The 16,022-nt window shown below is 36.9% G+C and overlaps 1 protein-coding gene across 1 annotated transcript in view; it reads right to left on the bottom strand.

Moving 5' to 3' along the window:
* Nucleotides 1-901: 901 nt before the first annotated feature.
* Nucleotides 902-16,022, bottom strand: part of GRM8 (glutamate metabotropic receptor 8) — a gene marked incomplete at its 3' end in the record, with an annotated part of 1,426,014 nt that continues 1,410,893 nt past the window's right edge. The window contains exon 11 of the mRNA XM_082254065.1: nucleotides 902-1,448. Within this exon, the coding sequence (XP_082110191.1) occupies nucleotides 1,399-1,448 (50 nt within the window). The remainder of the gene's footprint in view (nucleotides 1,449-16,022) is intronic.

The raw sequence follows: 16,022 nt of genomic DNA, 5'->3' as shown, positions 1-16,022 counted from the left end.
TGGGTAATAGCTTACCTTTTAAAGTCAATGTCTGTACCATTTACACAAATTATTTAGAGGATGGATGCTATTATGCTAATTGAACAACCTTTTCATATGACTCAAAATCAAAACTCCATTTCCATGCTAAGTGGGACTTTTGGTTCATGTATCGTCTTCCTTCTGTAGACTGATCCTAGGAGTTTTCAGGTGATCATTTTTCTTTTTATTATTACTGTCTTTGGTTTTTGCTATGTATATTCTACATACTTATATACAAAGCCCTACACGTTGGATGCGCCCAGAATTACACCCAGAGTTACTTATTTTTCTACTATCATTAGGCAGTGCCTTATGTCCAACTTCTTTTTAAGGATTTAATTTATTTTTCTAAAATTGAGAAAATTTTAGAAAATTCTGAAATGGTTTTTTTTTTTCTATGGTTTGCATTTATAAGACGTAATGGCATTGTATTGTTTTATGCTGTTTCTGATGCTTTTTTTTATTGCATTTAAAATACTTTGACTTTTGTATCTTTTATTGCAATAAAAGTTTGTAAAAAAAAATAAAAATAAAATGACAAAACAATTTATTTGCACTCCAGTCCTACTTTTGAAGGACTGACAGAGGCTGATTCCATGTCAAATTCAGGTACTTACACTGCTTGCATTTAAAAAATAAATTCATTATTGTATTAATGATTGTAGAACTGTGTTTATTTGTTTTTTTTATAGCTACCTGGTGTTTAACTTAAAGAAACTGTTAGGTGAATAGAAGTTATTGAAAATGGTTTCGAGTAAACTTGACTTTCAAATGCTTATACTACATTTTGGGTTAGGCAAATTTAATAAATTCATAACTGTGCATATAAAGTCACAACATTTATGTAAAAATGTGAAACACTGCAAGAAAACAAGTCTCACCATTTGCAAAACATTCCTTTATTATTAGAAATATCTTTTGTATAAAAAAATGTGCATGCGTAAACCATTGCATTTATTGAACACAACCCAGGGCTTCATGTCAATCAGCCAATACAATGCACAAACTCATCTCCTATACAGAGAGAACAAGAGAAGACAGGAATGAAGTTTCTCACAAGTCACAAAAAAGTACTTACAATTATGGTGTAACATATGGCAGATTTTTTTTTTTTTTTCTTCCATAAAATGCAGTTTCACCTGTGAATGATAGCATTTGTTCTGATTTCACTTCTAGTGCACAATAGTATATCTTTATCTTTCATGTGCTTTTGTTTAAAATACTTTGACACTTTCATTTTCAAAAAAATAAATTCAGGCATTTTCCATAAATTATGTCCTTTTTTGTTTATTTGAACTTCTGAAATAGTTTAGACCGTAGAACGGAAAACATCTTGCAAAATTTGGTGTTCGATATTGTGGTAAAAAGCTTCTTGGTTCAGGTTGCATGATTACTATAGCTGACATACGTCGTCTTAGTAGATGAAGCTATAAAATACAGGGAGATGTAAGTTAGAATATTTATATAAAAAATTACATTACACATATTTGTAATTCACTGTTTATAGTAAGAATTTACTAACTTGTTTGAGTGGCACAGGGCACGTTCATGTACGCCACTTCAGCTATTTGAACGATAAAAGCTATGGTATCACTACAGAAGGTTATGTAATTACTACAGGGCTCAGCAGCAAGCACAGGTTGATTAGCAGAAGAATAAACATGCTGTGCCTAGGGCAGCCTATACATTGTGCATTTTTCTTTCAACCAGTTGGTTGAACAAAAGAAAATACCATGATTCCCCCATCCACACATTGACTGTGGATGGAGGAATCCCCTCCCACTATGGTATTATATTCTGACAGTGTGCCTTCCCCGCGATCAGAATACAATGATCAGTGTTACTGGCTAAAGCCGGCGGCACTGATCGTTCAGGAAAAAACCAACAGGCTGGTTGCACAAAAGTCAATGGATTGACTTATGTACAACCAGCCTGTCTATATATGGATAAAAATTCAGCCAGTTCCTGATGAACTGGTTGAATTTCTGTATATGGCCGGCTTAAATGTATAATAGTTAAATTTACCATATTATTTTGAATAAAGTAATGTTTATGGTTCAGACACCTCTCACAATTTTCCAGAAAAGCACACTATAGTGTTATTGTTTTGTGGTGGAGTTATCAGTAAAGCAGATCTATAGTCTAAATAAAATACATGAATCTGGAAGTACTGCTTTGTCACCCTGAGATTCATTTAGCCATCTGATTTTCAGTAGTAAGTGAATGGGAGATCATAAAGTCTGAACTATGATCCATCCCTCCAGTATACATATAATATGAGGATATCAATAATGTATTTTGGTCATGTAACCTGAAACTTTGAGAGCCTACGTTTGTTCAGCCGAGCAACACATGTAAGGGCATGTGCTACCTTTTATAGATTTGAGCAGGTAGGCAGTGTTTAGAGGACCACATTTTACCTAGAGGCTCATCTTAAACTATGAGGAGCATTTTCTATACAATGTGTTAAAAAGATACATTAGCTCAACAGTACAGGGAAACAGGGGATGCTTTTTATTATTATGTCCACTTCTTGTATTAATATTTAAAATAAGGTTCCTGGGATTGGCATTCAGATTGTTTAAAACTAATTTGGCACTATTGTAGTGTATTGTTGCAGTATAACACATACAGTATTTGACATATTATTACCAATAAGAGAACACAGTCAAAAAGCACTTGGGGATCTAGCTCCAAAAGTGTACATGCCATTCAGATAATGTAGCGACATTTTATGAAATCAGCTATTATTTTAAAAGACTGCAAATTCATCTCAGTAGGAACTTATATCATCAATGTGGCACAAAAAGAAAAATTCATTGTTTCAGGTTTCCAGTTTCCAATACACCTAATTTAAATCATGTTTTCACAGGCAACAACCTTTGCAAACCAATATGTTACCCTGAGCATAAATACGTCAACCTTATGTAAAATAACAGGAAGAACAGATTCAGTACAAATTACATGAGTGGAAAATATTTAGCACAATGTATGCCGCTTTTATACTTAATGGATGTGTATTATATATCACACAGTAGGTGCAGATGGTCATTATTGCAACATCCTTGTAAACAGTGACTTATTTACTAAAGGAGTTGAGAATTTTTATTTATTTAGCCTAATGTATTATGTGAATATTCAATTCACGTATCCAATCATGTGAAAAGCATATTTCTGTCTACTTCTTTCATCTCCTTTCTTCTTTGATTGGATAACTGAAGTGAATATTCACATAATATATTGTGAGAAGATTAGTAAATTAACCTCATGGTATGCACATATCAGATCATTTGCAGCAAAATATGTTATACATTTAATGATTATTTTTAATGTTTCTTTATGTATTCTTATGTTTATAATTGATTTTTCTTCAGTATTTTTTTTATTACTGTTGATTCTCCTTATTATCTTTTTTTCATTCACATCGGTTTATTATGTCTGTTTGCACTGGTATGCAGGGTCAGTTCCAACAAATGGCCCTATCTATAAAGCACTGAACTTTGTATGCAATTCACTTATATGCCAACTTTTTCTGCCACATTAACCACTTGCCTACTGTGCACTTAAACACCCTTCCCATCCAGGCCAATTTTCAGCTTTCAGCGCTGTCACACTTTGACTGACAATTGCGCGGTCATGCTACACTGTACCCATATGAAATTTTTATCATTTTTTTCACACAAATAGAGCTTTCTTTTGGTGGTATTTAATCACCTCTGGGTTTTTTATTTTTTACAAAAAAAAATAATAAAGACAGAAAATTTTGAAAAAAAAAAAAGTTTTTCTTATTTTCTGCGAGTAAATTTTGAAAATAAATTTTTCTCCTTCACTGATGTGCGCTGATGAGGCGGCACTGATGGGCACTGATAGGCTGCACTGATGGGCACGGATGAGGTGGCACTTATGGGCACTGATGAGGAGGTACTAATATGCCGCACTGATGAGCACTGATAGGCGGCATTGATAGGCGGAACTGATAGGCGGCACTGATAGGCGGCACTGATGAGCACTGATAGGCGGCACTGCTGGGCACTGAGAGGTGGCACTGCTGGGCACTGAAAGGTGGCACTGAGAGGTGGCACTGCTGGGCACTGAGAGGCGGCACTGACGGGCGGCACTGATGGGCACTGAGAGGCAGCACTGATGGGCACTGGTGGATGGCACTGATGGACACTGACGGGTGGCACTGATGAGCACTGATGGGCGGCACTGATGAGCACTGATGGGCAGCACCATCAGTGCCCACACTCAGTGCCCATAGTGCTGCCAGTCAGTGCTCATCAGTGTCTAGATGAGCAGGCACTGATGGGCACTGACTGGCAGCACTGATGGGCACTGATTGTGGGCACTGATGGGGGGCACTGATGGCGGGCACTGTGGGCACTGTTGGGGGCAATTTGTGTATGTTTTTTTACCTTTTAGTAATCAGGGCACTGGTGATCGGTGCCCTGATTACATTGCTGTGTGTCCCCGGCGGCTGACGGCTCCCCCTCCTTCCTCACACTGCAGGCTCCGTGTGAGGAAGGAGTGCCGGCGATGAGAGATGATCTCATATGTTTACATATAAGATCATCTCTCATTGGATGGTCCGATCACGTGGTGAATGGCCGCTGTGATTGGCCATTCACCACGATCTGTGATCGGCTGTGTCCAAGGGACACGGCCGACACAGATTTTCCCCGATGCGCGCTCGCGGGATCGCGCGGGGAGCCTGCTTCTGGGAGGCCGTTTGAAAACGGCCTCCCGAAAATTCGAGTCCGCGCTGCAGCCGTATGTAGGCTGTAGCGCGGATGCGAGGTAGTTAATAAAGTATTGAATAGCTAACAAACTTGCTAGAAAAAAAGTGAACAAATCTATGAAAACGTTTTTTTAGGAAAAAATTACATATTTTGGAACAAAAGAGGCATATTTTTGCCAGACCAGGGAACACAGCTGCCAAACTGGACCAAACAGAGACAGATAGAAGGAACTTAAACTACAATCTTAGCACTATACTAATCAGCTAATTTTTTTTCTAATAATAAATAATAAACAATTTTGGAGTATTTTAAGAATATATGACAAGTTCTCCTCGGAAACAAAACTTTAGAACAGGTAGGTTCACCAAATAAATGACACACCTTTTGTTTCTACTATTTTGTAAATGTTAGGCACTATTTGTAGTGCAATTTGAATTCCAGTAGTATGGAATAGAAAAACACAACACTACACAGTAGTGCAGTTAAAATCTTTTTTAGGGATCATTTACTACTTTTAAAAGATTTTCTAACACTGGAAAAATCAATTGTACAATTTTGTACAAATTTTGTACAAATTTGTAAAATTATCAATTTGTACATGAGGGCTTTTGCTAAATGTAATGCTTTCTATTTGGTTTTTACTAGCACCGTTATATCTTAAGGTTAGAACTGTTTATATTGGTTAAATTTAGACATCAAACAAGTTCTATATTTGATGTAACTGAAACCACAGTATAGATTTTCATTGTATCCAAGAGCAATAGTGTTTTACTATGAACTTTGCCCAAGGATCACTGATGCCTTGACATGTGTGAACAATTGTATTATCATTAGGGATCAAGTGAATGTTAACAAAATAAAAGGTAACTACAGAAACAGACAGATGAAAGTTTGTATAAATATAAAATTTGCCAGTGAGATTGAAAAATCAAAAACACATTTTCATTGGTATTTTTGCTGGAGAAGAACCCCTGTGGGGGAAACCTTATGTTGTATGGACTTGCTGTTTTCCTTTTTTATAGAAACGGGTTGCCATGCCCTAAAACTGAAGTTCTGACTGACTGACGTAAACTTACTTGAAAACATATATATACTGCTACAGCTAAGCAACCCCCATGTCACAATATACTGTATACTATTTATTTGCAAGATTTGCTTACATACGTGTAAAAATCTTGTCAAAATTCTCATGCCCTCCTGCAAATTTTATTCCTTTTTTAAGTACTGAACTATTTATAATTATGCATTAATTTTTATTTGTGTTATTCGTAAAGTGCTTTTTACCTTTTAAGTGCTGGGACCTTGTGGTTATTAAAGTGAAATACTAATTCAACATGAAATGTTGTATATTTTATCCAAAGGGGAATATTTTCTACACCAAAAACTAATCAAGGCCTGACCTCTAGGTTAAAAAGTAAGAATTTGAGTTTTTTTTTACAGCTACTAAGACCTTGACAACATCTGATGAGAGAATTATTAAGGCCTGTTCACCTATGATATAAATCACTAAGGCTAGGTCAAAGCTATGCAAATGTCTAAAATGACAATTAGCAATTGAAACTTGTAATGCAACTTAAAGTGTATTTTAACTTTTGCAGTCAAATTTGAGAACCCTACTATATGATTCTATTCATGTAGAATGCCTACTTTTTTTTTACAAATATTTTTTTACCATTAAGATGTTTCTCAGGAGGAGGTTTCATGGCAAGGTTTTTTGAACATTTTTGAAGTGAGCCTATCTCGAATCTGTCATTAACATACAATTCAAGAAGTTAGCCTCTACACCTTTAAACCTTTGTTAGGGCAGAGAGTGTTCAAATCTAGTTACAAATTACAATTGATGAAAATGAAAATCTACTTGCACAGTACAGACAGGGTTAATTATAGCAAACACAGTTGCCAGTCTCCTCATAAACAAAGGAAAACAACCTAGCTAGAGGGCGCGGTGTAGAATAGAGCATCTAAAAAAGGTAAACTGCAATTTTTAATATTTTTTTTGTTTTTTTCAGCAGCCCCAATAGACTTAAGCAGGTCATACTCTATGCAATTTTTTTTCCTATCACCACAGGTGGAAAGAAAGAAAATTGCTCAATCCCCCATCAACACAGTCAATGTAGATGAGGGAACCCTTCGCGCTTTGCTATTGTGTTCTGTTGGAGGGGAGCCTTTCCTGCAGGCAGAACACAAATATTAGTGTTGCTGGCTTATAGCGAGCTGTACTAATCATTCAGGAAAAATCCAACAGGCTAGTTGTACACAAGTCGATCGATGGAGCAACTTGTGTACAACCAGGGTGAACATACATGAATTGAAATTCACCCAGTCCCTGCTGAACCAGATGAATTTCGATCTGTGCATGGCCAGCTTTAGAGATGTGACTTAACTGCACTCTTTGGTATTTCCCTTCACTTCTCTCCGATATCTTCATAAATAGTTATATAGGAAGAAGAGGAGAGGGGCAGAGAAGCTGAGCCAGCTCGGAGTTGCTAGACACTCCTGTAGCAGGAGAGGGCTATTTGAGTGAAGGGAGAATGACATTGTGCTGGTAATGTACTCTCCCTGGAGTAGACAAATGTTCTAGTATGTTCAAAGTCACATTGTAAAGTGAATAAATAATAATTTATAGAAAGGAAAAAACACTTCATACAATCTAATTTTCAAATTGAATTGCATTTAAAGTCTTTTATTTATTTTTTTGGTGCTTTTGCCTTTTTTTTTTTTTTTTATAATTTGTTAATGGGGTTAACCGGGTCTTTCACTCAAAGAAATGGTTTGTTCTGGCAACTAATGTTTGTAGGCACTCCTATTCATTATTCTAGCAGACAATTGAGGAAAACATGAATAGCCTCCTTTTACCTTCTTTGGAATTTTTACATGGACAGACTTTTCACCAAATTGAAATTGTTTTCACCAAAACCCTTACAGCCCCCTGTGTATTTACGTTGGGTCTTTGACGCTAAATACCGGGGTTATGGCAGCAGATAGCCCCCCCTCCTGCCGCTTCCCAGTCATTTTCCCTGCTTACTAAACCCTCAGGTAGGAAGTCGAGTGAGGACAAGATAGCCCTCACTCGACTCTATGGCCTTGGAGGACCGGAGCAAGGTCATACAACGCTTCCTAACAACGGATTTAAAGTGCCCATTTTTTTTCACCATGAAAAAAAAATTACTTTTTCTTTTTTTTTTTTTTTAGTGTAGATGTGTGTGAGATCTGAGGTCTTTTTGATCCCAGATCTCACATTAAAGAGGTCCTGTCATGCTTATTTATATTACAATGGATGTTTACAACCCTTGTAATAGGAATAAAAGGGATCAAAACAATTTTTTTTAAAACAACAGTGTAAAAAAAAAAAAAAAAGATAAACTAAATAGGAAAAAAAAATAATAATTAAAGCGCCCCGTCCACGTTAGCTCACGCGCAGAAGCAAACACATACACAAGTCGCACCCGCATATGTAAACTGTGTTCAAACCACACATGTGAGATATAGCTGTGGTCGTTAGAGTAAGAGCAAAAATCTGAGCCCTAGACCTCCTCTGTAACTCTAAACTGGTAACCTGTAGAAATGTTTAAAGTGTCGCCTATGGGGATTTTTAAGTACCAATGTTTGTCGTCATTCCACGAGCGTGTCCAATTTTGAAGCATGACATGTTGGTTATCTATTTACTCAGTGTAACATTATCTTTCACATTATAGAAAACAATTTGGCTAACTTTACTGTTTTCTTATTTTTTTTATTAAAAAAGTTTTTTTTTTCCAAAAAAATTGCCTTTGTAAGACCGCTGTGCAAATACAGTGGGATTAAAAATATTGCAACAATCTCCATTTTATTATCTAGGGTCTCTGCTAAAAAAAGATATAATGTTTGGGGGTTCTAAGTAATTTTCTAGCAAAAACAACTGATTTTAACTTGTAAACAACAAGGGTCAGAAAAATGCCCGGTCCAGAAGTGGTTAATAATACAATATGCAAAAATGTTTACTGTTGACACTGAGAAGTTATGTATGTATATAACTCTGCAGTTAGACATTTAGCTTGATTGTTTTTTTTAACAGTGATAGTTTTCACTGGATATCCTTAATTTCTTTAGCAAGTTGTAACATGCACAAATAGTCCTAATATTAGCAAACCAGAGTGCATCATAATAGTGAAATAAGAAACTCTCTTAAAACACTGCAATTCTCATCTTAAAATTAGAATAAGGCTAATAAGTAATGGTTCAAAATGTTATTTTGGAACATTTCTTCCCTTACTGAATCAGATCAGCTTCATTAAAGCTTTATGTAATTATTTTCAGGAATAGTTTAGCAATCAACACTTTGTCTTTGGACACAGATCCTTAGTGGAAATGTAATTATAATTGTGGGGGATAAAAAATGCATTTGTATCTTCATCAATATACTACACAGAGAAAAATTTATAGAATGATAAGTAATAGTATTGACACTTAAACTGTGTTTACATTTTAAGGATCTGTTCATAAGTACAAAGGTGGATCAATATTAGGAACCTAAAATGTGAATATTCTACTATGACTCCCAAATGCAGTTGGTTTTTGGACTTGTAAACATTGAATACTTTGAAAATCATGTCTGAGTATATCATGTTACAGGGAAGATAAATATTTTATGATGGATGTGCATCGCTGGATGATTTGATTGACAATAGATTTACATTGCAAGTTTTTTTTTTTAACAAAAGACTGTCAATGTATGTGTTTTACTATCTTACATTTTTGTGAATAAATAGGAGTTCTATATATTCCTTACTCATTCATGTAGAGTGGGAGCTGGATATCTGAGCCCCCCTCATTTTAAAGGGGATGTGGGGAAGAGGCCCCATGTTATGAGTCTCTTGCAGATTTTGGAGAGGACCTTACTCATTTTTTCTTATTTTTTTTGCGTGAGGTTTTCCTTTAAATCCATATTAGACACCTTAGCATTTTTAGGGTGAACCCCACACAGCTTTTTTCATTTTTTTTTTTTCAAAACCATCTGGTGTATGTCCTATACCAACCAATGACAATGCAACCAGTGGTTTCCTAGCAACTGATGACATCAATGGCTACTAGGAGGTGGGAAGGGGGACCAGGTTAAGCCCTATAAAAAAAAACTGCTCTACACTGAACAGTATTTTAAAAACAGCTCCTTATGTCCTTTGCTTGGCTATTTATTGCCTATTAGCCATGAAAATGGAGAGACTAATTTTCAGCTTTCACTTCTTTCAATAGAGTTCAGATTAAAATTTGCAATTCCCCAAATTTTTAATCAGTTCGGCAAGCATCCCAATGCGCTGAACCCAGGCAATTTTAGAATGTCACTATTTGATATTCCTTTTGGTTATTTTTTTTATATTTTATAGAACTTCCTGTTGGCTATCTTTTCTTGTTTAACCTATACAATAGTAATACAATATGGTATGATTACCTTTGAAAAACATAAAGGTCCTTTCTGACTGCAGTAGTGTTTGGTAAGTTGAGCAATAATTACTTAGTAATAGAGAAGGGAACGGGAAAATGTGTTAAAGCAGATCCCCAGTTTGATTTATTTTTACTTACCTGCAATAAATGATTTGTAAAAAGCACTTAAACCCCCTTCCTGCTCAGGCCAATATTCAGCTTTCAGCCTTGTCGAACTTTGAATAATAATTGCGCGGTCATGAAACGCTGTACCCAAATGACATTTTTATCATTTTTTCAAACAAATAGAGCTTTCTTTTGGTGGTAGTTTATCACCACTGGGGTTTTTATTTTTTGCTGAACAAACAAAAAAAGACCGAAAATTTTGAAACAAATTTTAATAGTTTGTTAAAAATTTTTGCAAACAGGTAATTTTTCACCTTCATTCATGTGATCTGATGAGGCGGCACTGATGGGCACTGATAGGTGGGCACTGATGGGCATTGATAAGGCAGCACTGATAGGCAATGATAGGCGGCACTGATGGGCACTGGTAAGGTGGCACTGATGGGCACTGATAAGGCGGCACTGGTGGGTACTGATAAGGCGGCACTGATGTGCACTGATAAAGTGACACTGGTGGGAACTGATAGGTGGCACCGATGGGCTGCACTGAAGGGCACTGATAGGTGGCACTGAAGGGCACTAGTAGATGGCACTGATAGGTGACACTCATAGGCACTGATTGGCACTGATAGGTGGCACTGATGTGCACTGATAGGGGGCACTGATGGGCACTGATAAGGGGCACTGATAGGGGGCACTGATGGGCAGCACTGATGATGGGGCACTAGTTGGCACTGAAAGGTGGCACTGGTGGGCATTGATAGGTGGCACTGGTGGGCACTGATAGGTGGTAATGGGGGGCACTGATAGGTGTCACTGACCTACACTGGTAGGTGGCATTAATGGGCAGTGGGATGTGGCACGGGTGGGCAGACATGAGGCAGCAGTATCTTTTCCTCTTCTGGACTAATACCACTCTGACAGCAGCCGGTGATCAGCTTTTTTTTCTCCCTCACTCCTCACTGGCTACATCACATGATCAGCTGTAATTGGCTGACAGCTGATCATGTTGTAAGAGGCCTAGACTGGCCCCTTTCTCCGATCTGTGATCAGCCGAGTCTCATGGACTCGCTAATCACAGAGCAAGCCGCACATGCCACGCAGGGAGCACGCAGGCAACTCATGCACAGGAGGACATAAATGGATGCCCTCCCGGCAATTTAGGCCCGCGCTGTAGCCATCTTTTGGCTATAGCGCGGGCAGGAACAGGTTAAGGGGGGCTGTGATGGTCATGTGACAGATACTTTTATGCAAAATGAAAGGTATTTAAAGTATGAGGCAAAAATATGAAAAGATAAATACAGTTCATGGACAAGGAGAATGGGAGGAAAAGGGTTGTACTGTAGGTGGATTATATAATTGTGTAACTTGAAAATACGTTTTATGAATAGTTGACAAACATTGGTGCTTACAGTGAAAATAAAGGTTGTTCTTGGTGACAAAAGGTTTTCTCCTAAATAGCAGTTCAGGCTATTCATATGTTTCATATTCATATGTTTCCTCTCCATATCTTGAGAGGACAGGTGGCAAAGTTGACATATACTTAAATATTTGACTGTATAATTTCATGCTTCTTGCAGGGGATTTAAAGAAAGGATGTATAGTACATATTTCTTGCAGGAGTGTTGGAGGTTTGATGTGCAAGGCTCAAAACAAATTAAAAAACAAATGTGTCTCCTAACTAGGAAAGAACTGAGTTTTAACCATTTGTTTAACATTTTTTTTTTCATTCTTCCATAATTGATTCAGGTAATTTCTTATTTCAAAGGAAATGTAATTTAATATCTCTAAAATGGATATGTTAATTATTTATGACTTTAGTTTGATTTTTAGGAGAAGAAATGGATTCAAGGTTTAAGTTATTACATCATTGCTCTTAGTGAATTGCATTATTACTTCTTGGAATAATCATTGATTTTTCACAGAATCCATTATTTGACTTATGGCAACATATATATCATTAACATTTTTCTTTCAATATATTATACAGTAAACTTATATAACAATCTTGCAGAGTTACTACTAAACTGACAGTTTATTTAATTATGCTCCTTCAAAACTTAGAATTAAACATTTTTTTTTCTTTATTATTATTAAACATTATAAGTAGTTAGTAAAAATAAACATCTATGTTGAAAGTATAATACATTATCAAAAATGAGTGCTTTCTGAGGACATAATCATAGAGCTATTGTTATACATACTGAGGGTAATATTGCAATATATTTTTGCAGGTAGGGTTTGTAACACAACAACAAAGTTCAGTTAATATAATCAACAAAAGGCAACACCAATCTGCATTTACTGTGCTATCAGTGTTAAATAAGCAGCAATGATCATAATCCTTTTACTGCGTGTGGTGAACTTTAAGGGTGCATTCACACTTGCCAATGCATCCTGCCAGCAATTACATGCGAGAACCCCAGCGATGGTTCCCACGATTAGCTGAGAGTAGGCAGCCCCATTGAAAGCCTCCCAGTGCTTTCCATGAGGCTAACTACTCGAAGCTAATCATATGAACCTCCACTGGGATTCTTGAATGTAATCACTGGCAGGGTGCATTCTTAAGTAAGAATGCACCATAAATGACAACTTTCCCCATACTCAAAAAGAAAATAGTGAGGTGTCCAAAATATGGGTGTCCTGTGTATACACTCCAAGTTAAAATGAAAGAGTAGGTGCACTTTCCAGATAAAGTATACTTATCTTGCCTGTCTAGCCCCCCTGATGTAAAGTACGCAACCCCCCTCTCCACCCTGGATGCATATTTATCTAAATCGGACAGCTGTGGTCTGCTGCAATGTTTACATCTGGGATGAAATTATTGACTGTTTCCCGTTGTTGGGTCCTCTTAGACTCTTAAAGGGCTTGCTTCTGGATTTAAGCCTAAAAGCTTTATGAGGGGTATCATAAAACCCAATATCAAGGCTCCTTAGTTAACCACTTATGGATTGTTGGGGGATAGAGGAAACATGCCAAAATGAATAATGTCATGAAGATCTATTCAAGTCCACTAGGTTAAATATTAAAATCTTTACCATTAGCCTGTTGAAGTTGTCAGTCTTGCTTTCTCTGGAGTGGTGAAGACTACTTTTATGTCTGTTTTTAAATGCTTCAGTTAACTGAAGTGCAGCAATATGGCATCCTTAATTGCCTTAGATTTAATATTTAAGCTTAATATACATGCAGCTTCTTGAGATGGCATTCCAATACAGAAATCATACAGGAATTCAGATACCTTCATATATGCTAAATGATTTTAAATTATGCTCTTGGGCTTTGAAAAAGCAATATGTCTGACAGCTGCTTTATCTTTGGAAATAAGGGACTTAGAGGTAGCGTCACTGAAAAAAAACAGATACAGAATATATTGCAAAAATAAATTCACCAGAAGAGTTCAAAGTATAGTATTGGAATTAAGAATATCAATTACTTTGGCTTACCTACATCACTTTTGTAGAGGGAGAACAGAACACAGATCAAGAGCTAGAGACTGGGTGAAGGAGTGGTTCTCCATGTGTCCTTTCCACTTGGCCATTTGACCTGGTCTGAAGTAGGGGTGAGCTGCTGGTTTTAGCCAAACCCATGTTCAAACCAAATTTTGCTCATTCAAAAGCTGGACAAATGGAAAACTAATGTTATGTTTGGCTAGGCTGAACCACTGGCTGTAGTAGGAGTTGAAATATTTAACAGCAGAGCAGCAGAACTACTACCAGTACAAAATGTGTTAACTTCCTGATCAGGGCTCCTGGTTGTTAGTTCAAAACTAGTGATCAGAGAATACTGGCTGACAGGTGAATGTAAGCAAAGGGGCTGAGATTGTGTAAAAAAAGGCATGGGTTCCCCCAAAATTCATACCAGATCCTTCAGGTTTGGTATGGAACTTAAGGGGTCTCTAACACAATCATAAATGTTGTGGGCCCCCACAATTGTTAAGGGGAAACTCCACATCAAAAAGAAGAAAGCATGGGGTCCACCCCAAAGCGCACATCAGACCCCGAACCAAGAATGCAGCCTGACAGTCTAAAAAAGGAGGTAAAATATGAGCCCCTCTTACTGAACCATACCAGGCCATGTGCCCTCAACATGTGGAAGGTACCTTGCCATGGGGTACCCTCATGGCAAAGCACCCTGTCTTTTTGTTGATGAGGACAAGGGTCTCTCCCCCACAAACTTGAATCAGTGGTTATATGAGTCTGCAGGCGATGGGCTTACGAACCTGAAAGTGTAAAATAAGGGGCCCCAGATACTGCCTCCAGTTTGAATCAATAAGGTTACATAGTACCCCTACTCATTCAGATAAAAAGTCAACAGTATAAAATGACATCACACTTTTTTCACACCTCCTCATCAATCATAATGAACAAAGCCAGCCAGCCGAAAGAAAAAAAAACTGCCTGCACTACCACTCCAATTGCTACAATCACAGTAAATGAAAGCTCCCAGTCCCTCGTGCTATATATAAACAAAAAGGGGTGTAGTCTCCAGGGTGATTTATTTATTTTTGCATTACAGGTACGAGACACATCACCTTTATGCATTTCTATGCCCATCAGAGCAATGTTTCTTTTTATCTTCAACATTATAGTGTAGTGACATAGTGTTTTTCCACATTATTTTATATTTTGCTAGTTGCTTTTACAACTTATGACTCTGTTACATGAAAATCCCATCCAAGGATTCCATTTTGTGTTTTTATTTTGATTTGAGCACTATGCACTGAGCACATAAGAAAGATACAGTTAGCGGAGGAAATTTCTCTGATCTGACCCTCTGACTAAATAAAGGGCATGGATTTCACAAGTACTATTTTTTAATGGGATATTTATTTGACAGTCATACTTTGTAAAAGGACCCCTTGAAATAGAACATACTGTGAAAAACATTACATTTCTACATTACTAAATCCAAATGTTGAAAATAAAGGGAAACATTACTCTGATAGGCATAGACATGCATATAGGGGATGCATGTCATACCTGTTATCCAAAAAAATACATGGAAAATACTGGGTACAGAGTAAAAGAAATGTGTGTAACGTTTAACAAAATCTTCTACAAAAGGCTTGGGTGATATAATTGACATGACCATATTCAGTTAATGATGTCATAAGAATCTGATGTGGAATTTAGGATTAAACCAACGCTGCTTTTTTGTGTTGGGTGCCCCCTAACATTCATGCCAGACCCTCTTTGAGGATAAGGGTCTGGTATTTTCTTTTTTGTGGGGTCTTTTTATTGGAGTTCTAACCATTCCACTTTATCCAAAACTAGAAAAAAGTTTCTGGCTTGACATACACTTGTACAGCTTGTCACTGTAAATTACATAAAATTGTATTTACAATCTGCAAGATGAACGCTGTACATGGGCAACAAACTGTACTAAATTATCAACCAGCTGTCTTTCAGAGATCAGGTAATAGGCCAACTGGTTCATGGCAGATGGGTCTCTACATCTCACTTTGAAAAACAGGCTGCAGTCAAAGTTATAGGATATTTCTTCTAGCTTTTTTATGTAAAAAAAAAACATAAAAAATATTTAAAGCATATACAACAAAAAAATTGATGTACTGTTTTTTTTAAGTATCTGTTTTAATTTGATTACATTGTAATCCATCAATTAATACAGACATGTCATGTTACAAATGTTAGATACTGTAATTTACAGGCAAAATGTTTATGCATGTGTCATATTTTGCATGAATGTAACCAGGGCCATTATTAAGGCAGTACAACCGGT

The sequence above is a fragment of the Pelophylax lessonae genome (genome assembly GCF_965119305.1).
Source record: "Pelophylax lessonae genome assembly, chromosome: 4".
Taxonomy (NCBI): Eukaryota; Metazoa; Chordata; class Amphibia; order Anura; family Ranidae; genus Pelophylax; species Pelophylax lessonae.
Note: the sequence above shows the minus strand (reverse complement) of the source record. Positions and strands in the feature narration are given on the sequence as shown.